At 41.7% G+C, this 21,778-nt stretch overlaps 2 protein-coding genes across 2 annotated transcripts; one reads left to right on the top strand and one right to left on the bottom strand.

Annotated features, from left to right (window-relative positions):
- Nucleotides 1-1,132: 1,132 nt before the first annotated feature.
- On the top strand, nucleotides 1,133-13,250 carry LOC115580885 (annexin A2-like). Its single transcript, XM_030415610.1, has 13 exons — nucleotides 1,133-1,251; nucleotides 3,832-3,893; nucleotides 4,800-4,893; nucleotides 6,620-6,714; nucleotides 6,868-6,981; nucleotides 8,333-8,423; nucleotides 8,853-8,932; nucleotides 9,403-9,462; nucleotides 9,620-9,713; nucleotides 10,761-10,856; nucleotides 11,009-11,067; nucleotides 11,383-11,505; nucleotides 13,020-13,250. The coding sequence occupies exons 2-13, from the start codon at nucleotides 3,843-3,845 to the stop codon at nucleotides 13,077-13,079; spliced, it is 1,017 nt and encodes a 338-aa protein (XP_030271470.1). The 5' UTR covers nucleotides 1,133-1,251; nucleotides 3,832-3,842; the 3' UTR covers nucleotides 13,080-13,250.
- LOC115580884 (NLR family CARD domain-containing protein 3-like) lies at nucleotides 11,748-21,428 on the bottom strand. Its single transcript, XM_030415609.1, has 7 exons — nucleotides 21,346-21,428; nucleotides 19,370-21,149; nucleotides 19,082-19,255; nucleotides 18,813-18,986; nucleotides 18,236-18,409; nucleotides 18,050-18,096; nucleotides 11,748-14,127 (listed from the first exon to the last, which is right to left on the bottom strand). The coding sequence occupies exons 1-7, from the start codon at nucleotides 21,380-21,382 to the stop codon at nucleotides 13,451-13,453; spliced, it is 3,063 nt and encodes a 1,020-aa protein (XP_030271469.1). The 5' UTR covers nucleotides 21,383-21,428; the 3' UTR covers nucleotides 11,748-13,450.
- Between the last annotated feature and the right edge of the window lie 350 nt (nucleotides 21,429-21,778).

Here is a 21,778-nt window from a genome sequence, read left to right as displayed (position 1 = left end):
ACATCCTGCTAACGCTACGTAACCACCAGATCTCATCATTGTCTTCTTTGTCTTCATCTTCTTCATCTTCTTCTTCTTTGTTGTATTCGCTGCTGTCTTCTTCTTAATCGTCATCTTCTTTTTGTTAGCGTCAACAACGTTGTCGTCTTCTTCTTCTTTTTCTTCCAACCGGTACATTTCTGGTGGCCACTCACTAAATTTGAAAAGCATGACAGGTCCTCACTGGTGCCAGGTTTGTCCATTCTGGGCTACTGTAGAAACATGGCGGTGCAACATGGCGTTGTCTGTGGACGGTGGCCTGCTCCCTGTGTAGACATAAACGTCTCAACACAATGATTCTTATAGGTTATTATATATTAAAACATGCTTATAAATATTTTCTTCCATCTGTGCTACATATCACACACTGGACCGTTACTTTAAGATCCATATGGGCGACAATATCTTTTAACTTTTACTCAAGTTTGACTTTATGGTACTTTTACAACACAGTAACAGGTTTCTGTGTGCAACAGAAATCAGAGTCATGAACACAATATTTGTCTTCTGGACTGTAAGATTCTGTGAAGTTATGCGAGTGTGTGAAGCTACAGTGACTTCCTGTTTACAGAGGTTACTGGTGTTTATTGGACGGAGCTGCAGATGTTTCTAAGCAACAGATTTACAAGTTTTTTATCAGCCGAGACGTTCCTTCAGTTTTAATCACGGCTGAAAGTTTCTTGGAGTCCTCGAGAGTCGTTATCAGCGCCGTGTGAAGTATCTGCACTGTTGCTATGGAAACGGACAGTTTATCACACATTAATTTAGCGAAGGTGCTTAAACTGTTTCAGATGTCCGTGTACACTTCTCTAATGGACACCTGCCAGCCAATCAGAAGCCAGTATCGACTCTGACCAGGCGAGCCAATCCGAGCCTCAGTGAGGAATTTATGTCCATGTGTTCAGTGTGATGTGTAAAAGTCTCGACCACTGAGTCATCCAGTGTGTGTGTGTGTGTGTGTGTGTGTGTGAGTGTGTGTGTGTGTGTGTGTGTGTGTGTGTGTGTGTGTGTGTGAGTGTGTGTGTGTGTGTGTGTCTCTGTGTGTGGCTGTGTGTGTGTGAGTGTGTGTGTGTGTGTGTGTGTGTGTGTGTGTGAGTGTGTCTCTGTGTGTGGCTGTGTGTGAGAGGGTATTTATTCACCACACCCTGTCCTGTCCTGGATCATAACGGAGCTGCTGCTGCTCGCTGCCTCACTGCTGCTGCTGCTCTGAAGGTAAGACAACATGAATTTCTCACCTGCTGCAGTTTGTTTGTTCAGATTTCAGCTGAGAGGAAACAGGACTGAATGATCAGCCCGGCACCTAAAACACTGTGAGGTGGTTATTTTTAGTACTTTAACTGCAAGAATCATCTGTCAACCAAGTCAATCAGAGTCTGTTAAAAGCTAAATCTCACCGTGAGACTGACGGGTGTGGCCGGTTGAAGTCGCTCCGCTCTCTGTAATTACTACAGTATCATGATGGTGCCACTTACTGACGGAGGTGATGAAGCACTGAGCTCGTTATCATGTTCAGAGTTCATGAGACTCTGCAGAAATTCATTTCTTCATCTGGAGTCCTGAGAAAAGATATTAGAGATCAGATGAGACCAGAATTTAACCTTAAAACATCAATCAATCAATCAGAAACAACAGTGATGATGTCACAGTGTCTACTGCAGTTAGCATGCTAGCAGCTAGCTCCTCACAGCCTCTGTCTCTCAGAGGTGACAGTCTGACAGCCTGCAGCTTCAGTTCAATACTGAGTCTAAAAATCAACAACATAAACTCATAAATGTGAAGAAAGGAAATATTTTGACTCACCAGAACAGTTCTGGTTTGTCTCCAGTCTCCTCTGGTTCGGTCCAATTCAGTCCTCAGTTCACAGTAACACGTGAGAATATTCTGTCTCTACACGCTGATGATGTCAGACTCTCTCTGTCCTCTCCTGATGTGTCGTCTGTCCCCAGAGTCACAGTGCTGGTCAGATCCGCTGTAAATCACCTCTGTAGTGAGTTCAGTCCCAGTCTGCTGTCCACACCTGTTCACTCAGAGGCCATATATTCACAGCTAAGCTACTTGCTAACAGCAGCTAGTCTAGCAGCTAGTCGCTACAGCCAAAGAGTATACTGAGCAGCAGTTAGCAGTTAGGCTGTTCACTATAGTTTAAGCGCTCTCTTCGAGTTCTGTCCATTCCTGTCCGCGATGCTGAGTCGGCAAATCAAATCATAAACACGCAGGAATCAGAAAAAAAATAATCTATAATTAGTTATCATAGATTAGTTTCTCGGCTGAAGACTTTTATTTTGAAGCCTGCTGGACGGAGCTGCAGGGAGATGATTCAGTGAGAAGTAATTTGTTGCTGCTTGTGACTCACAATACTGTGGAATTAAATCATGCAGTTGTATATTTGGACAACACAAATGACCCGAAGCTTAATGTTCCCCTAAACCTTCAAAATAATGTGTTGAGCAAAGATGCTGGGATTTTAATTTGAAAATCTGTGATGAGGGAATGAGTGCTGAGGGAAACAGCAGACGTTTTCATCGTTGTTACTGAACATCGTACTGTGATAGATGCCGGGATCATCAGTGTTTCTGGTTCCGTGTGTGCTCCTCCCCTCTGAACCAACCAACACCAGAACAATTCTGCCTGTCGGACAGAACCTCAGCTTCTGAAGTGTTTGTGTCAGCTGTTGCTAGGTGATGAAACGCTGACCCTCACACACTTCCTGTTGATATTTTGTAAGAGGGTCAAAGGTTCTAAAGTTCTTCTAAGATGGATTAAAATCACAAGAACTTCACAGTTCATGGGCCAGAAACTACTTAACTCTCTCTGTGTGTGTGTGTGTGTGTGTGTGTGTGTGTGTGTGTGTGTGTGTGTGTGTGTGTGTGTTATGTAACAGGCTCCAGACCTCTTCAGATCTGTTTGCCTTGTTATCAATTCTCCTTATCTGCAGCCTCTCCTGCAGACGCTCCCTCTGGCACGACACAGGCAATAAATCAAACACACCTTTCTGCAGCTCTAAACATTAACAGATGTTTGTTTGCTCTATTTTGAGTTCATGTGAAAAGGGAGGAAGTGAATGAAGGAGGAGGAGGAGGAGGAGGAGGAGGAAGATGAGGAAGTTTTAAAGGAACAGTTCACCTTAAAAATATAAACCCAGTCCTCCTCTCCTCCTGATGATATAAAGTCCTCCTCTCCTCCTGATGATATAAAGTCCTCCTCTCCTCCTCCTGATGATATAAAGTCCTCCTCTCCTCCTGATGATATAAAGTCCTCCTCTCCTCCTCCTGATGATATAAAGTCAGGTGAAGTGTTGTAGTCCACAGAACATTGATTTAAAATAGAAACAACCAAAGAAACATCAGATGTCTCCGTACAGCTCGTCTGCTGTCTACAGAAACTCAGCATTGGTTTGAATAGTCGTCATTCAAACGGTTTATTAAGATGAAGTCTTCTCTGTAGCTGCTGAGCTAACAGTGTTAGTATGCACCCCACCTGATGTGGGTGCGCGAGCTCGACTGCATATTAAGGGTGTAAATAACGTCTTTTCAGATCAGTTTATCTGTGAATCCTGCAATTGCATTTTGTTAATCGAAAATGTCTAGAGAGCACACCAGCAAACACTTGCTCGTTTGAGGTTCTCAAATGTGAAATTTTGCTGCTTTTCTTCATCTTAGTTTAAATCAAACTGGATATATTTGAGTGACGAAGAGACAGCAAGTTGCAGCGCTGATTGGATCAGTAACTGTTGTCACTGTCGACATCTGACTTCCTTTAATGAATCACAAACGTCCGTCTGTCTGTCTGCAGGTCGACTCAACATGGCGCTGGTGTCTGAGTTTCTGGGCCAACTGACGCTGTCCTACGGAGGGGTGAGTCACCTGCTGACATCACAGGAAACAGGAGACAGACAACGACTCTTTCTCAGGATGATGATGCTGTGATAATTATGTCAGTATTAAATTAATCGACCTCCAACATCCTGATTCGGACGTCTGTGGACGCTGCTCTCGTTTTAATCTTCTTCAGATTATATTACTGTGTGAGAGGATCCACAGTGTCGGCGCTCTGCAGGGTTTTACTGCGGTAATAAAGCAGGTACAGGTGTGGTTCTGTTCTCCACACAGAGTTCATCTGATACTGAAGACGACCCGGCTGATCAATAATCCATTCAGACATTCTGAACAATGAAGAAACAGATCATGTCCGAACATTCGGATGACACATTTTTCATGGCTAATTACACTTTCAAAATAAAGGCACCCAAACTACTTGGTTAGGTTTACGGAAACATGAGTTAAAATAACAGTTTAAATTCAGTACCTGCGTCTTAGAGGACTCAACCTCTGGATCTTCCCTGTTGTGTGGCCTGCAGATGTGTGCACTAGAGAGTTCTGTCAACCGAGCCGGCTAACTTCCTGTTTAGTGCCCGGCTCAAGTCCTCCCATCTGCAACTTGCTGTGGATAAATGATAAAGAAGCGTCTCAGTGCTGTACCACCAGACTACAGAGCAGCTTCTCTCCTCTATCCATCTTCAGCACACTGTTTAAGTCTGAATATGACCTGCTGACAGACATTAAGAGTAACTAGAGTATTAATTAAAGGTTCAGTACTCAACTGAGACTAATCTGAAAACCGTTTGATTGTAATATTTGCAGATTTCATCATCTTCTTATCAGTGCTTTAGATTTTGTACATGTGTTTTGTTCCACAGAGGCCACCGTATATATGATTAGCAGCAGACTGTGAGGTAACACTTCTCCTTCTGTCCTCTGTAGGAGGAGGAGCCCGCATTCCCCACCGTGGTGCCGGTGCATGACTTCGACCCGAACAAAGACGCTGCCAGGATCGAGACGGCCATCAAAACTAAAGGTGAGCGCTCAGCCTGCCACCTGCTGGAAGTTTCCACATATCACAGTGGGTGTCCCTCCAATGAAGGTTTACTGAGATCACACAGTCTGGATCACTGGACATGAATTAAAACACTTTACTGTAGGATGGATATGAACCTCCAGAGGGAGCACGCTGAACTCTCCCCTCAGTTTAATGTTGTTTCTCTTTTCTATGAAGGAGCCAGAAGTCTGATTTCATCCGTCACAGTCAGATATCAGATTACTGTCTGGCTTCAGTCCACTGTGAGCTGTTCAAAACATACTAACGTGTTTTCTGCTCAGATTGGAAGCTGACTAAAGTTTTAGGAATTCATCTGGAGTTGTAACTTAATCCCAGACTGTGCAGCAGTGAGGGGATTGAACCTGTGAGACAGACTGTACAGTGTCTGTGTTCACACTTCCTGCAGCAGACTGAAGGTTTTCTGACCTTTTTAAAAAGGCTGAAACAAAGAGACAGAGACAGCTGCTGATGATGAAACAGTTCAACATGAGGAGGTTAAACATGAACAGACGAATGAAGAAGTGAAGCTGCTGTTTTTCTCTTTTCCACATGAACAGCTGGGAGAGTTTAGTCATATTATGTAAAACAAAAGAGCTTTGATTTGATCTGTTTTCATGACGGAAACTAAAGTCAGGAGCTGAAACAGAATCTGATCGACAGTTACAGTAGATGTCATGATGGGCTGAAACACTGCACAGTATATTTGGAGTTTCTTCACATGACGGTATTTCATAACTCAACTCACCCAGAAAACGCTACACAGTTCATGTTGTTGATTTTCTGGAAAGAAATTACATCGAAGCTTTAATTATATCCTTGAGACCTTACAAAGGCCTACAGCTGAACTCCAAATACTCTTTGATCTACAGTTAATCATGTCAGTGATTGTTTGTATGTTCAGCCACACCAGCTTCTTATTTTTGAGTTGAAATGTGTCCTGAACATCACAGAAACCCTGAAGATCATAAACGTTCATTTAAACAGCTGTGGCTGAAAGTTTACACAAGTTTTAAATTATTACAGAATCTGTGTATTAGGGAAGGAAGTCAGATTAATATTTTGTCCACAGTGAACAAGATGACATCATGTTGTCTGCAACCAACCAAATCATTACAAGCTGTGACTTCAACATTTCTAGAATCCAGTGAAAAACAGGCTCAACAGGTATCAGACAGATAGAAAAGCTTAAAGTCAGCACAGTTATAATATCTACAGATGAAATAAACTGCATGTGACACCACAGCCAGAGAAAAGTCACAAGTGAATTACAGATTATCTGATGATGTAATGACTGTAAATGATCTTTAGGTTTTTTGGATGTTCAGGACAAATTTAACCCCATCCAGTGAAAAATAAGACGTTGAAGGCTGAAAAATACAGAAACAATCACTGATGTGACGACAACATAAATAATATGATATAAAAACAAAACATTCTCATGCAGTGTCTGAAATAATTCAAACAGTCAAATCATTTCAGTATGAGCAGAGTGTTCAGTGTTTCTTTGAGCTGTATTACAGTTCCACTCTACTGCCTCCTGACCACGCCCCCTACAGTGATGTCACAGCGTGCTATGGTGCACCTGTCTTATTGGTGGTTTAAATGGAAAGACAAACACTCCAGCAGATTTAAAGAGGTTCAAACATCTGAATTAAACTTGTCTGGCCTCATATAAATCTCATTAAACGTTCGTTAAATCCTTCAGGTGTAGACGAACAGACCATCATCGACATCCTGACACGACGCAGCTACGAGCAGCGGAGACAGATCGCCTTCGAGTATGAACGACTCGCCAAGAAGGTTCGAAATGTTTCTCCTAATAGACTCTGATGTTCACAGATCATTTCACTGAGAAGATGTAACTACAGTACAATCTGTCACACTGCCATCTGATTGTTATCAAGACATTTTAAATGTTTGAGCCCTTGATGAACGGATTGTGTTCCTCCTCAGGACCTGGTCACAGCCCTGAAGGCGGCGCTGTCCGGCTCTCTGGAGGCTCTGATGTTGGGTCTGATGAAGAGCACCGCTCAGTACGATGCCTCCGAACTCAAAGCCTCCATAAAGGTCAGAGTCCACCGTGGTCGAATGTAACCAAGTACATATTCTGTAATTAAGTACAATTCTGAGGGGTGTGTGTTACAGTAGCCGTTTTTAGACAGAGCACCAAGCCGCCAAGTTGCCCGTGCTTTTGGCGGCTCGGTCCGTGGTTTTAGACAGAGGGCGGCAAATTGGGGGTCTGTTTCGGTCCGCCGATTTTCCACCTCGGAGGGAACACTTATTTCCGCCTCGCCTGCTATCTAAAAACGAGGCGGAAATGTGCCGGCCTCTGCGTGAGGTGGGCGGAGGTGTGGATGACCTGCACTGTTGTGCGACCCACAGCCGGGGAGTTTTAAAACCAGGAAACAGCTGATCACAGCAGTCAGTCCATCACTTCATCCGCGGACATTAAGATGAACAACTGGACAGCTGCTGAGATCCAGGAGATGCAGCGTCTCCTCGCTCTCTGTAGCTGTTTGGTTGTGTTAGCTTGTTGTTGTGTCGGCAAGCTAAGACCGGTCGCTACTTTCAAATTAAAAGCACCCCGCTAAGAACCCAGTTCTAAACTCCAATGGGGTGCAATGTAAAGCTCTTATTTTGAAGACAAATTTGTTTTCACCGTTCACAGCCCAACTTCGAGCTTCACGTCACGTCACATGTTTACGCCTACATCAGAGGCGGCTTTTTGGAGAAGGAGGAATATTACGCCTCGGTTTTAGAAAGACAGGCCGGCACATTGCCGTCCCTTACCTTGGAGCAAATGTGCCGCCTTTTCCATCTAAAAAGGGCTAGAGATGTGTCTGGCGTCTTGTACAAACTTTTGTAGTCCACAAAACATTTCTGGAGCTTAAGAGTAAAACAACGTTGCAGTAATAAATATTTTAGACAGCTCTGATGGAGCTCAGGATTTATCAGGAGGACAGCTGCTTTACTCCATATGATTTCACTAAATGAATCTCGACTGTGGAAGCTGCTGCGTCTTGTAAATGTGCACAGGAGACACACTTGCAGTATGTTTTTGCTGCTGGGAAGTCATTGCAAGATATGTAATTAATATTGCTCTCAAAGATATTTATCGTAAAGATTTATAATTTTACGTACATTTTTATTTTTTATGACCAGAACACCTGATATTTTAACTACATTTCAGTAACCTGTACTGGAGCATTTCTACATGTTGGTATTTTTTTGGAAGTAAAGGATCTGAATATTTTTATACCACTAAGATACACACATTGATGTAGAACGCCTTCTACACTTCTGGTGAAGTCATCACATCGTTAGAAAGACTGCCAGGTGTATAACGAAGGTCTGGCTGAGATTTATGGGAGGTGATGTACCTACTTTGTGGTGGCTCTGACGGTCTTTGTGTTTACAGGGTTTGGGAACAGACGAGGAGGCGCTCATCGAGATTGTCTGCTCCAGAAACAACGAAGAACTGGTGGAGATCAAGAGGGTTTACAAAGAAAGTAAGTTTAGATAGATTTAGATTCCATACATATCTTATGTACAAGACGTAACATCACCACAATATTTTAAGTTTCGTATCAAACACAGTCTGTACTCGATTAACCAAAACCAGATGTTCCTTTTAGTAATTTGACCAGTAAATGATTCTGGTATCTTTAATATTGCAATAAAAATCACATAATTTAAATCCTGATTGAAAAACAATAGCACTAGAGTTAGCATGCTAATATTTAAAGTTAGCAGTCATTGTGTAAACAGACAAGAGCACCGCTTCAAAAATTCTAACATGTTTGTAGCATGTTAGCTAGCTGACATTTGATATGTAGTATCAACTAGCTAGTTAGCATAATAGGGTAACATTAGCTCCATTAGATTTAATAACCTGACAGCTGTTTCTTTGTGTTAACATCTTTTATTTCTCTCTGAAGTGTTTAAGAAGGAGTTGGAGAAAGACATAGCAGGAGACACATCAGGAGACTTCGCCAAACTGCTGCTGGCTCTGTTTCAGGTAGCCTAGCTTTGATGCTAACTGATTTATCTTCATGTATTGGCAACTGTTGTGATAATGTTTTTTTGCCATTTTTTTATGGTTTGTTATATTTGAAATTACAGAATTAATTGGGATTAATTATATTAGATTCAGCTTTATTGTCATTGTGCACAGTACAAGTAAAGAGACTACGAAATGCAGTTAGCCTTAACCAGATTAAAAAAAAATGTTTATAAGGATTTAATACATTATCTTATAAACAGTAAATGCTCTGTTTTTCTTCTGTATTGTGGAGGTCATGACACTTTTGACCCTCATCTTAATGTTTCAGCCTGTAAAATATTTTTAGGTAAAATTCCTTGATAAGAACAGATTTATATATTGTATTTGTGTCACTGAGTTCATACCAAAAATGACTCAATCATTAATAACTCATTTGAAGAATTTACATTTTTAACCCTGACATGAATATATTAATCGATCCACAGACAAAGAGAGATGAACCCTCTAATGTGGTCGACTATGAGAAGATCGACGAGGACGCCAGAGTGAGTCCAAACATCCAGATATTTACTACAAGTTCTTTAAGACTGTGATTTCTAAAAGATAAACGTTTCTGTGCTGTTGGATTTCTTTCAAACTCAGTCATCAATAAATGTTATCTCACGAAGAATCAATACATTTTGTCATGTGTGAACCTCTCAGTGTCTGTATGAAGCTGGAGTGAAGAGGAAGGGAACCGACGTTGGGACCTGGATCTCCATCATGGCGAAGCGGAGCGTCCCCCACCTGCAGAAAGGTGAACTGCACCTACAACTCTGACACGGCTAACGTCCTCACATACAGGGTCACGTTACACCTCATCACCAGACAACCAATCAGTGCTGAGTTTTCAATATTCAATATCAACATTGTTTATGTTCAGTACCAGTATGCTCTATCCTCTACGTTCAGTATGACTCAGTGTTTTTTTATATCCAGTGCAAATGTTTTTATTATTATTGTCCAGTAATAACACTACATGCATTCAATGGCAACCGTTTTTTTTTAATTTTTCAAACTCTTTTCATACTTTCATACATTTTTGTATCAATGACAAGGTTTTTTTTTAACTTTAGATAACAGCGTTTTTCATTTACAATATCAGCATTTGTTTGTGCTCAATACCAAAATGTTTTATATGTTCAACTCGATTTAATAAGTCCAGTGAAATATTTTTTCTCTTAAGAAACTAAGTTTTTGTTGATGTTCAATATGTTTTTCTTATAAACAATGTGAATATTTTCTTAAGTGCGTGTCTTTTTCACTAAATGCTGATATTTTTATTTTTCAATGCCCAAATAATTTCTTTTATCCATTTCCAACTTTTATATATATAATATATAAGTCCAGAGGCGACATTATTTACATGCAATTTATTGTTTATTTTTAGTATTACACTTTTTTATATCCAGTTATTCTATGTTCAACATTTTGCTTTCAGTGAATACAACACCAATTTCCAACACAATAATTTGTTTTTACTCAATATCAATACACATTTAACTCAATTTAAAAAGAAAAATCTAAATGCAAACACACGTCCAAGTCTTTTTACATGCATTACTAAATACTATATGTATAATGGCATTTTGTTTTTATAACCTTGTTTAAGTTCAGAGGCAACATTATTTAAATTGTTGTTTTCTGACACATCTGTGTATGATAATCCCAGTTTGGTTTGGGTGGGGCAGACTGTGTGACAGTTCATTAAGTGGTAACTTCTCTCTGTTTGTCTAACAGAACTCTGGCTCTGATTTAATTTGACATGCTGGATCTTCTAACGTGTTTGTGTTTGTGCTGTCAGTGTTTGAGCGGTATAAGAGCTACAGTCCATACGACATGAAGGAGAGCATCAGGAAGGAGGTGAAGGGAGATCTGGAGAAGTCTTTCCTCACGCTGGGTACGAAACGCCACATCACAGGTTTTTAAAGGACTATTCCACTGTGATGAGTGAGCAGTCTGATCATCAGTGGATTTGTCCTCGATGATGACAGGACAGTTGGTGAAGACATCAGGAAGTTAATAAACTCTCCGTCTGTCTTCTCTTCACAGTCGAGTGCTTTGAAAACAGGCAGCTGTACTTTGCCAACAGACTCAGTGAAGCCATGAAGGTACGTGTCACAGTTTGTCCAGTGGTGGAAGTAAATAATTACATTTACTTAAAAATTACAATGAAATGATAATATTATCATGTAAATGGCCATTTTACATAATGAGTGATTGTGCTTTTGGCACATGAAGCATATTTAAATGCAAACACTTTTGTACCTTTACTGAAGTAAGATTTTAGTAGTTTTAAAAGTTATTTTGTATTTTCTGCTTCTAGTTATTCAGCAGTATTAACATTGTACACACCGTGTGCTGTCAGTCCGTCTCCTCTGACGTCTGTTTGTTGTCCTCCATCTTGTTTTTCTGTGCCTCTGCAGAGTAAAGGAGCGAAGGAGAAGGTGGTGACCAGGATCATCGTTTCTCGCTGTGAAGTCGACCTGATGAAGATCAGAACAGAGTTCAAGAGGCAGCACAAAAGATCCCTGTACCAGACCATCGCTGTGAGTACCAGTCTGTCTGTGTGTGTCTGTGTGTGTGTGTGTATGTGTGTGTGTGTGTGTGTGTGTGTGTGTGTGTATGTGTGTGTGTGTGTGTGTGTGTGATAGACAGACTTACTGTAATCTCCCAACAAGACATGGTCACTGAACACACCAGAGAGATGTTCAGTACAGACACCGTGGGAAATAATCACACAGAAACATTTGTGTTTGTATTTCGTTTCCTAAATGAACTCAAACAAATAAACACTTTTCTAGAAGTTCTTTATTGCTGCAAGTAAAAGTCAAACATCAGCAGCACACAGATGATGAGTGATGAGAAGCCGTCTCTCCTCATCCTTTATAACAGTAGAAAACAATACACACCATTGTAGCAGGCACAAGGTTCCATGTGAGCTCAGTTAAAATAACATTCTCACTATCTCCACATCCACCACAGATTAATATAGATTTAACATTCACATACATTTCATAGTTCATGTGTCATAGATCAACCACTGTCAGAACATATTCCCAGGATGAATTTAAGCTTAACTGAGTTATGATATATGTTTTTTTACAGCCCTCTGTATCATATATGCTCTGCAACCATATAACTGTCACAAGACAGAAGCCATGCAGGAGGCCCACAGACACGAGTTTTCATCCTACACTTTAAGGTTCATATGCAAAAACAACATCAAAATAATAAAGGGACATTTGAGAATTTCCTTCACATGATGTCAGACTTAAGATATTTTTGTGTTTAACAAAACATTCACGTATGATTGACAGCTGCCTCATACGACATCCATTTAGTGCATCAGTTGTTCGTGTCCTCAGAAATCAACGATTCACAAGATGCAATACGCACATGAAGGGTAGGAGCAGTGTATCGTATGAGGATGAGTCAGGGGTCAGTGATTATGTCAGCAGCAGACGACAAGATAACAGGAGCCTCCGTTATCTCCGTTATCTTATCTAAATGGAGGTATCCTCCAGTGACACCTACAGACAGATAAAGACAAGTATGTGACAACTAAGTTCAGGGGAGTCTCAGTGAATGTGTTATTAGAAAGCAATTATATCTTCAGCCTTAAAGTTGTGATTTAATTTATTATTATTCCTGACTTTTACTCAGAATTTGTAACTTTGAGAAAAATTCAGAATCCTAAAAAAACAAGTTTTAGATCATTACAAACACGTTGACTTCAACATACAAGTTTTCAACACATAACACTGTTATGATGTGTGAGTTGTGTTTGTAGTCAACACCTACGTTATATCTGACAAACTGTTACAGACCTGTGATTTCTTTTTACCACAGTGAAACTCTGGGGGGCGCCAAATCTCACAAAATGACAATTTCCTTTCAAATTTCAGACATAAAAGTCAAACAGCTGCACTAAAAAAAATGTTTCCTACAAATGAACAGATTAGTCATGATACAACAATGTTTTTTGACATTTCTACATAGTAAGCATTTTAATTCAACATGTTAACTTTAATGATCCTGACAATGTGTTCATGTTTTTCAGGAGCACACTAAAGGAGATTACCAGAAGGCTCTGCTCAGTCTGTGTGGAGGAGACGACTGAAGCCTCGACTGTCTGGACTCGGTTTCCCAGAAGGCCACTGGGTGTTTTTAATAAACCGCAGGTCTTCCTACAGTATTAGAGCCTTTTTGTTTTTACTTCCATATGAACACTTCATGTCACCTCGTCTCTCTGAGCAGCTTCAGTTTGTGAAATAAAAACTTTTCACCTGTTTGTGTTTGTTTGCTTTTTGATGAAACGACCAGTAGGGGGAGGCAGAGATACGCTCTGATTCACTGAGTTTATTAAAAGCATTTAGAAATGTTAGAAACTCTTCAAGATTGTTTCAAGAAATATATCATAAAATGTTGATCAACAAAGTCAGAATCAGACACATGACTGTGCAGATTGACGGTGAACAGGGAACTTTGATTTCAGCCAAATAAAATGCGTTTTAGAGACACTAAGGAAAAAAGTGAGTGGGAGCTGAACTTTGGATAAAGGGGTTCAGTGAATGTGGTGTTGAAGTTGTGGATGTGGATCACTGTGTTAAAGTGGAGTTGGTAGAAGGACACAGTGCCAGCAGGCCAGTCCACATACACACCTACCTTGAAAAAGAGAGAGTGGTAGAGGAGTAAAAAGAGGACCAGGAAGAAGACGGGGGAGAGGGGTAGGAGGAACAAGGTAGCAATGTCTAGGGAACAGAGGAGAAAGCACACAAGGAAGATATAGACATAGAAGATGAGGAGGATGAAGAAGACGAGGCGGAGGAGCATGACAGTTGTGCTGGAGAAGGGGAAGGGCAGGCTGGTGTGGCTGAAGGGGATGGATGTTATCCCAATATTATCCCTGACAGAGTATTTACCATATTCAGAGCAACACAGACTCCAGGTCTGACCGTTCTCCCCCCTGTAACCCACTGACACATCAACTCCTTCAAACCAGGGCACCTCCCAGTAACAGCGACCAGTCACACCATTAGTACACAGCAGATGAGACTCGTTGAATCCGCCTGGATGATCCTCCCTCACATACTCCACCTTCTTGTTGTCATCAGACAGTTTGAGTTTACTGTCCATTTTGTTTGTGTCCACTTCCAGTTCACAGGCATCTGATGGAGGGAACACAGAACAGCTGCAGGTTATCACCGTTCATTTAATTACAACTTTATTTTGCAGATGTATTTATACCATATAGTTTTTCTTACATGTTCATCAAAAGCATAGAGTTAAGAGGTGGCAGCTCAACTGCTGGAGCAGGTGATTCATGTACACTCCAGAGGCCTGTACTGCGCAGGGGGCTCAACATAGCCAGGCTTTGTGCTCATGATGCAGCTCAACAAAGCCCAGAGTCCCCAATCAGAGTTAAACGGTACTGCGACGGTGGTTATCAACTTACTTTGTCAAGTCCGGTTCTCTGCTTTGTGCTCTGCTCGTTCACATAAAAGGGGGCGTTTGACGTCATATTATTCTACTTCCGTGTGAAAATGGATCGATCCCGGGCCACATATTTTACTCAAGATGAGCAGATTCTTATTATGCAGGACAATGAAGAAGTCAAAGAAACCATCACGGCAGAAAGTAATGCTGTCACCGCCAACAGAGCGAGGGAGGGCTGCTGGCAGAAAACTGCTGACCGTGTAAATGTGTAAGTTAACAATGATTAATATTATGATCAATATTATATTAAGCCCTTAGTGTTTTAATTTCTGAAAGCTCAACATTGTGCAACTTTTACATATTAACCCTCATCCATTTAAAAAATAAATACACTGAAGCAACAACTATCTTTTTTCATTTTTGAATGATGTCGATATTGTTTTCACATTTTACTGATCTCAGTTATAGAATGCGTGTGTGTGTTTTATTGAAAGCGAGGCTGAGTGTGCGTAGGCTATAAATGTTCAGTGTTTTTTGTATTACTGTGTCGGGATGAACAAGCAGATGCAGCTACTGTCCCTGTACAATGACAATAAAGAGCTTTCTGACAGTGAAAATAGCTCCAGCCTGTAAGATTTGTGTTTGGGCGTACGCTGCCCTACAACGGGTGAAACATTGATCAGTTCATCAGTTTATTCATGGCCACATCAAAGAAATCATTAACTTTACTCATTATCTGTGACAAATAAATACTAGGTTGGATAATTAATATTTCATATTGCATTTTATTAAGATGTGGAAGCAGCAGTCGGACATGGCAGCAAGTTAGAGCCAAATACAAACACATCATTCAGAGTGGTATGTAGCCAAGCTGCCCATCATTTTGTCAGTGTGTGTTCTTGCTCAGATTTTCTGCATCACCAACTGAATGTAAGGAGGTTCCCGTGGCAAAAAACACAAAGGGCTACATAAACAGTTTGCCCGACAGTGAGCGCACAGCTTCTTCGAGTGGCATTCCTGACACTCGGCTCAATAAATGAGCAAATGTACCGTATTCCCTCGGCTGAAAATCTATATCGCTCATAGGGAATTTCATCAGGAAATGCCAGCGGATCAGCGCGATCTAGAAGAAGCCGCTCACGTCGTAGTGCTGCCAGAATTATTCTTGCACCCAGGTCCACCGGGTTCTCAATGAATGGTGACGCCATCTCCGAATGAGTTACACAGTGAAACAGCGGCGCTTTCATAGCCGATTTTAAGCTGAAACTCTGAACATAACCTGGTCCCAACTAAGCATAAGTTACCATGGTGATCTAGCCGGGTTAAAAGAGAGCCACCTTTGTAGTTCAGGGAAGCCTGGCTTTAGACTCAACATACCTCGCTAACCCACTAAACTGGCTTCGCAGTACAGGCCTCAGGTCCAACATTTTAAGACGAGTTGAAAAATTGCAAGAATTTACATTTTGCACTGTTGGATCTTAAAAAGGTTCTAAGTAGTGTTTCAAAATGCAAAAAGAAGAAATGGGAGTGACACAAAAGAAAATTGAGTAAGCAATTTATTGAAAACAACAATTAAACTGAAATAGGCTGTTCATCAGCTGATCAAAAGTTTAAGACCATAGCTCAAAAAAAACCCAAAACCCCTCTAAATTGGAAACAAAAGTTTCAAAAAAGGACTCAGTAATGAGCAGCTCCACCGTTCTTGTTGATCACTGCAAGAATTTGTTTCGGCATGCTTGATGCGAGTGTTTCCAGGAGGCTAGTGGGAACGTTGCTCTAAGTGGTGAAGATGGCTTCACGGAGGGCATCCACTGTCTGGAACTGATGTCCATTTTTGTAAACTTCCCTTGCCATCCATCCCCAAATGTTCTAAGTTGGATTTAGATCAGGGGAAAACACAGGATGGTCCAAAAGAGTGACGTTATTCCTCTGGAGTCCTTTGTCAGGTGGGCATTGTGAGCTGCAGCGTTGTCCTGTTGAAAAACCCAGTCGTTACCACACAGACGAGGGCCCTCAGTCATGAGGGATGCCCTCTGCAACATCTCCACATAGCCAGCCGCCGTTTGACGCCCCTGCACAACCTGAAGCTCCATTGTTCCATTGAAGGAAAAAGCACCCCAGATCATGTGCCCCTCTACTGTGCCGCATAGAAAACATCTCAAGTAGGATCTCCTTGTCATGCCAGTAACGTTGGAAGCCATCAGGACCATCAAGGTTACATTTTTTCTCATCAGAGAATAAAACTTTTTTCCACCTTTCAATGTCCCATGTTTGGTGCTCTCTTGCAAAGTCCAAATGGACAATTTTGTGGCGTTGAAGGAGACGAGGCCTTTGAAGACGTGTTTTGTTCTTAAAGCCTTTCTCTCGCAGATGCTGTCTGATGGTTATTGGGCTGCAGTTGGCACTAATAACGGCCTTAATTTGGGACGAGGATCGTCCGGTGTCTTGAAGGACAGCCAATCGGATCCTCCGGGGAAATTTTTTTGGGTCTACCACTTGACTTTTTTGTTCCATAACCCTCAGGATCTTTTAAGAAATTCAAAATGACTGTCTTACTGCGTCCAACCTCAGCAGCGATGGCGCGTTGCGAGAGGCCTTGCTAATGCAGCTCAACAATCTGACCACATTCAACGAGAGAAAGCTTTTTGGCTTTTGCCATCAGGAGGTCATGACAGTGTAAATGACTGACAGAAAATGACATTGAATCCACATTTTTGCACAGATTTTGGCTTTTAAAGGCTGTGGTCTTAAACTTTTGATCAGCTGATGAACAGCCTATTTCAGTTTAATTGTTGTTTTCAATAAATTGCTTACTCAAATTTTTTTTTGTGTCACTCCTATTTCTTCTTTTTGCATTTTGAAACTCTACTTAGAACCTTTTTAAGATCCAACAGTGCAAAATGTAAATTCTTGCAATTTTTCAACTGTTCTTAAAATTTTGATCAGGAGAGGCTTAAAGCCATTTTCCACCAGTGTGATGTGATAATGTGATGCAACAAAGCAGAAAATCTGCATTCAGTTTTTCTGTATTAAACCTGTGAACACTGGGTCTGATGAGAATGAGTTGTCTTCCCCCCTCCCTGTTTGTGGAAAGGTTAATGAGTACACTTCACAATGAGATCATCGGATCACAGCCCACAGCACCTTTTTTGCAGTTTAGCAGTGACTTAAAGTGATGCATTGTACTGCTAAACGGCAAGAGGGACTCTGGCAACCTAAAGGAAGACACACCTAAAAATATATATCTGTTTGAGTGTACCCTTTATTTGAACATTTGCCTCAGACAGCCACTGAAAATCCCAACCAAACAGCTTATCTTTGGCATTATACAGATCTGTGATGTTCCTGCACACAAGCGCAACTGTGCCTGCCAACGTTGTACAGGTGAGAGAATGTAGTCCTCAAGAAAAGGTCTGTATGACAACAATGTAAAGCACCAGGGCAACAAGTGATGAGCCCTGACCGATGCAAAATATGACTGATTGCCTAAAAAACTGTTGGTGGCGCCAGCAGCACCTTTATGAAAAGTTGAGAGATTTTCAACTTGAATCGTTCGAAGCGGTCGCACAAAAAAGGCGGAGCGCTCTGAATAAGGATGCTTGTGGACAGAAAAAAAAGCTTTGTTCTCATGAATAAAACTTAAAACATACTCACATCTGCTTGGAAAACCTTTCATTCTCTGTGGTCCGCCATGCTCCAACCTGGAGGAAGAAACACACTCAACTTCAAACACATTCACTTATATCCACATTAAACATGATGTTCCTCAGTCAGAGGGACAGAGAAACGATGTGAGAGCTGCTGTCTGTCCATACCAGAGAGTGTCCAGTCTGTCCATACCTGAGGGTCTCCAGTTTACAGTGTGGATCCTTCAGTCTAGCTTCCAGCAGCTTCACTCCTGAGTCTCCTGGATGGTTGTAGGTGAGGTCCAGCTCTCTCAGATGTGAGGGGTTGATGATCAGAGCTGAGGCCAGAAATGCACAACCTTTTTCTGTGATCAGACAGCCTGACAGTCTGCAGACACACACACAACCACGTAGTCCATATGTTCATGCTTTCACAAACACAGCCTCAAAATGGGGGAAAATAAACAGAAACAGAATATAAAGAGACAGCTGTGTGCAAAGTGTCCATTTTGATGGCCTCAGGATTATACCTGCTCTTTTGTGGATAATATGGTTCTGATGGCTCAGGTCATTTGTGACCTCCAGTACATTGGGCAGTTTGCTGCTGAATGTCGGAGTGTCTTTAAATATCCATTTCAAGTTATACTATTGTTATAATACTGGGAACAAGCTCCTAGCTAATTGCGTCACTACAATACTGCTACTGCAATTAATGCAGGGTCACACAAAACACTATAAAGCCTCAATATTTAATGTTTCAGATGGCTCTTTACGAACATATTAACTCTGACCTGAGAGTCTCCAGTCTGCAGTGTGTGGTCTCCAGTCCAATACACAGCAGCTTCACTCCTGAATCCTTCAGGTCGTTGTTAGTCAGGTCCAGCTCTCTCAGACTAGACGACTGGGAGCCGAGAACTGAAGACAGAGCTTCACAGCTTCTCTCTGAGAGGTTACAGTCACTTAGCCTAGAAAATAATTTGAATCAGTCAAGCCACATATCAAATCTAAAAAGTAAATAAAAGCTTGCTGGGTTAACTTCTACAACAATCTCCAGCCTGACCAGAGTCTCGCCAGTGTACAGTTTGTACTCTTCAGTCCAATAGACAGTGGCTTCACTCCTGAATCCTGCAGGTTGTTGTAACTTAGGTCCAGCTCTCTCAGACTACACGACTGGGAGCTAAGAACTGAAGACAGAGCTTCACAGCTTGTCTTTGAGAGTTTACAGCCTCTTAGCCTGAAGAGGAAGAAGTATTGTAGAAGAAAATGATTAGAGACAACAGATTAATAGAATTTTAGATTTTCTTAATTTATAGTAAACTTTAATCTGGATATCTTTGCGTGCACATACAGAGCTTTGTTGGATGCTCTGACAACAGGTAGCAGCGCCAGAAGAGCCTCGTCTGAAGCACAGTATTTCTTCAGGTCAAACACGTCCAGATCTTTTTCTGATGACAGTAAGACGAAGCCCAGAGCTGACCACTGAGCAGGAGACAGTTTATCTGTGGAGAGACGTCCTGAGTTTAAGGATTGCTGGATCTCCTCTTCGAGAGAACAATCATTCAGTTCATTCAGACAGTGGAACAGATTGATGTTTTTCTCTGGAGACAGATTCGCACTGATCTTCATCTTGATGTACTGGACTGTTTCCTGATTGGTATATGAATAACTTCCCACTTGTGTAAACAAGCCTTGCAAATGTTTCTGATTGGTCTCCAGTGAAAGACCCAGGAGGAAGCGGAGGAACAGGTCCAGGTGTCCGTTTGGACTCTGCAAGGCCTCGTCCAAAACACTCTTATAGAAATGTGTTGATCTGAATGTTTCACACCAGTATGTTGTCTGTTCTTCTGCCAGATTGAATCCAGAGTTGAAGAATGTCAGATGAACATGAAGAGCAGCCAGAAACTCCTGAACACTCAGATGGACGAAGCAGAACACCTTGTCCTGGTACAGTCCAATCTCCTCTTTAAAGATCTGTGTGAACACTCCTGAGTACACTGAGGCTGCTCTGATATCGATGCCACACTCTGTCAGGTCTGATTCATAGAAGATCAGGTTTCCTTTCTGCAGCTGATCAAAAGCCAGTTTTCCTAGAGACTCAATCATCTTCCTGCTCTCTGGTGTCCAGTGTGGATCCATCTCAGCTCCTCCATCATACTTGATGTTTTTCACTTTGGCCTGAACCACCAGGAAGTCGATATACATTTGAGTCAGGGTCTTGGGCAGCTCTCCACCCTCTCTGGTCTTCAACACATCCTCCAGAACTGTAGCAGTGATCCAGCAGAAGACTGGGATGTGGCACATGATGTGGAGGCTTCGTGATGTCTTGATGTGGGAGATGATTCTGCTTGCCTGCTCCTCGTCTCTGAATCTCTTCCTGAAGTACTCCTCCTTCTGTGGGTCAGTGAACCCTCTGACCTCTGTCACCATGTCAACACACTCAGGAGGGATCTGATTGGCTGCTGCAGGTCGTGTGGTTATCCAGAGGCGAGCAGAGGGAAGCAGTTCCCCCTTTATGAGGTTTGTCAGCAGCACATCTACTGAGGTAGACTCTCTAACATCAGTCATGATCTCAGTGTTGTGGAAGTCCAGAGGAAGTCGACACTCATCCAGACCGTCAATGATGAACACAACCTGGAACTCTTCAAACCTGCAGATTTCATTGGTTTCAGTGAAGAAGTGATGAACAAGTTCCACCAAGCTGAACTTTTTATTTTTCAACATATTCAGCTCTCTGAAAGTGAATGGAAATGTGAACTGTATGTTCTGGTTGGCTTTGTCTTCAGCCCAGTCTAGAGTGAACTTCTGTGTTAAGACTGTTTTCCCAATGCCAGCCACTCCCTTTGTCATTACTGTTCTGATTGGTTTATTTCTTCCAGGTGAGGCTTTGAAGATGTCTTTACATCTGATTGTTGTTTCGGGTCTGTTTGGTTTCCTGGATGCTGTTTGAATCTGTCTGACCTCATGTTCTTTATTGACCTCTGCAGTCCCTCCCTCTGTGATGTAGAGCTCTGTGTAGATCTGATTCAGAAGGGTTGGGTTTCCTACTTTAGCGATCCCCTCAAACACACATTGGAACTTCTCCTTCAGATTGGACTTGAGTTCAGCTTGGCACCATTCAAACACAGTTCCTGAATAAACAAAAAACAAAATAAAATCAGTGAGTGAATCCTACTGGAAATCAGAGAATCTGAACATATAAGTGTGGCAATGTAGTTATTCCTTCACTCTCAGTTGGGAGCACATTCAGGGGTTTGGAAACATAAATCTCTGACATGTTGCCTCCTTTTCATCTCTCCATAATGAAATCTGTTAAAATGCTCTTACTCCTCTGCAGACAGTCAGCCGGCTCCTTCTGCTTCATCCTCCTCTGCTCTTCATTCTGACTCTTGCTCTGACTGTTGGATGTGATGGTTTAAATGAAAAGAACAAAACAGTATTATCAACTGAGGATATCTCGTGCATGCTAATTGGAGCCGCAGTTAGCTAGTTAGAGCAGTTAGCCATGCAGTAAGCAGTCCGGACTAAGAGTGGGGTGGTATTAGCATTGGGGCTGGGCCATATAGCTGAACACTGCATCATGACAAAACATTTTTAATTTTAGTTTGATATCTGAGTTGATATTTAAATCTCTGGGCCAACAACCCTGTGAACCCGATGCTGTAACTTGTGTCCTGACGCTCGTGTCCAGGGCGTTTCTGCATCCGTGAGTCAGATAATAACAGAGCTCAGTGTGAAGTCTTACCTTCTTTTAGCAGGT

This window comes from Sparus aurata, chromosome 4 (genome assembly GCF_900880675.1).
Source record: "Sparus aurata chromosome 4, fSpaAur1.1, whole genome shotgun sequence".
Lineage (NCBI taxonomy): Eukaryota > Metazoa > Chordata > Actinopteri > Spariformes > Sparidae > Sparus > Sparus aurata.
Note: the sequence above shows the minus strand (reverse complement) of the source record. Positions and strands in the feature narration are given on the sequence as shown.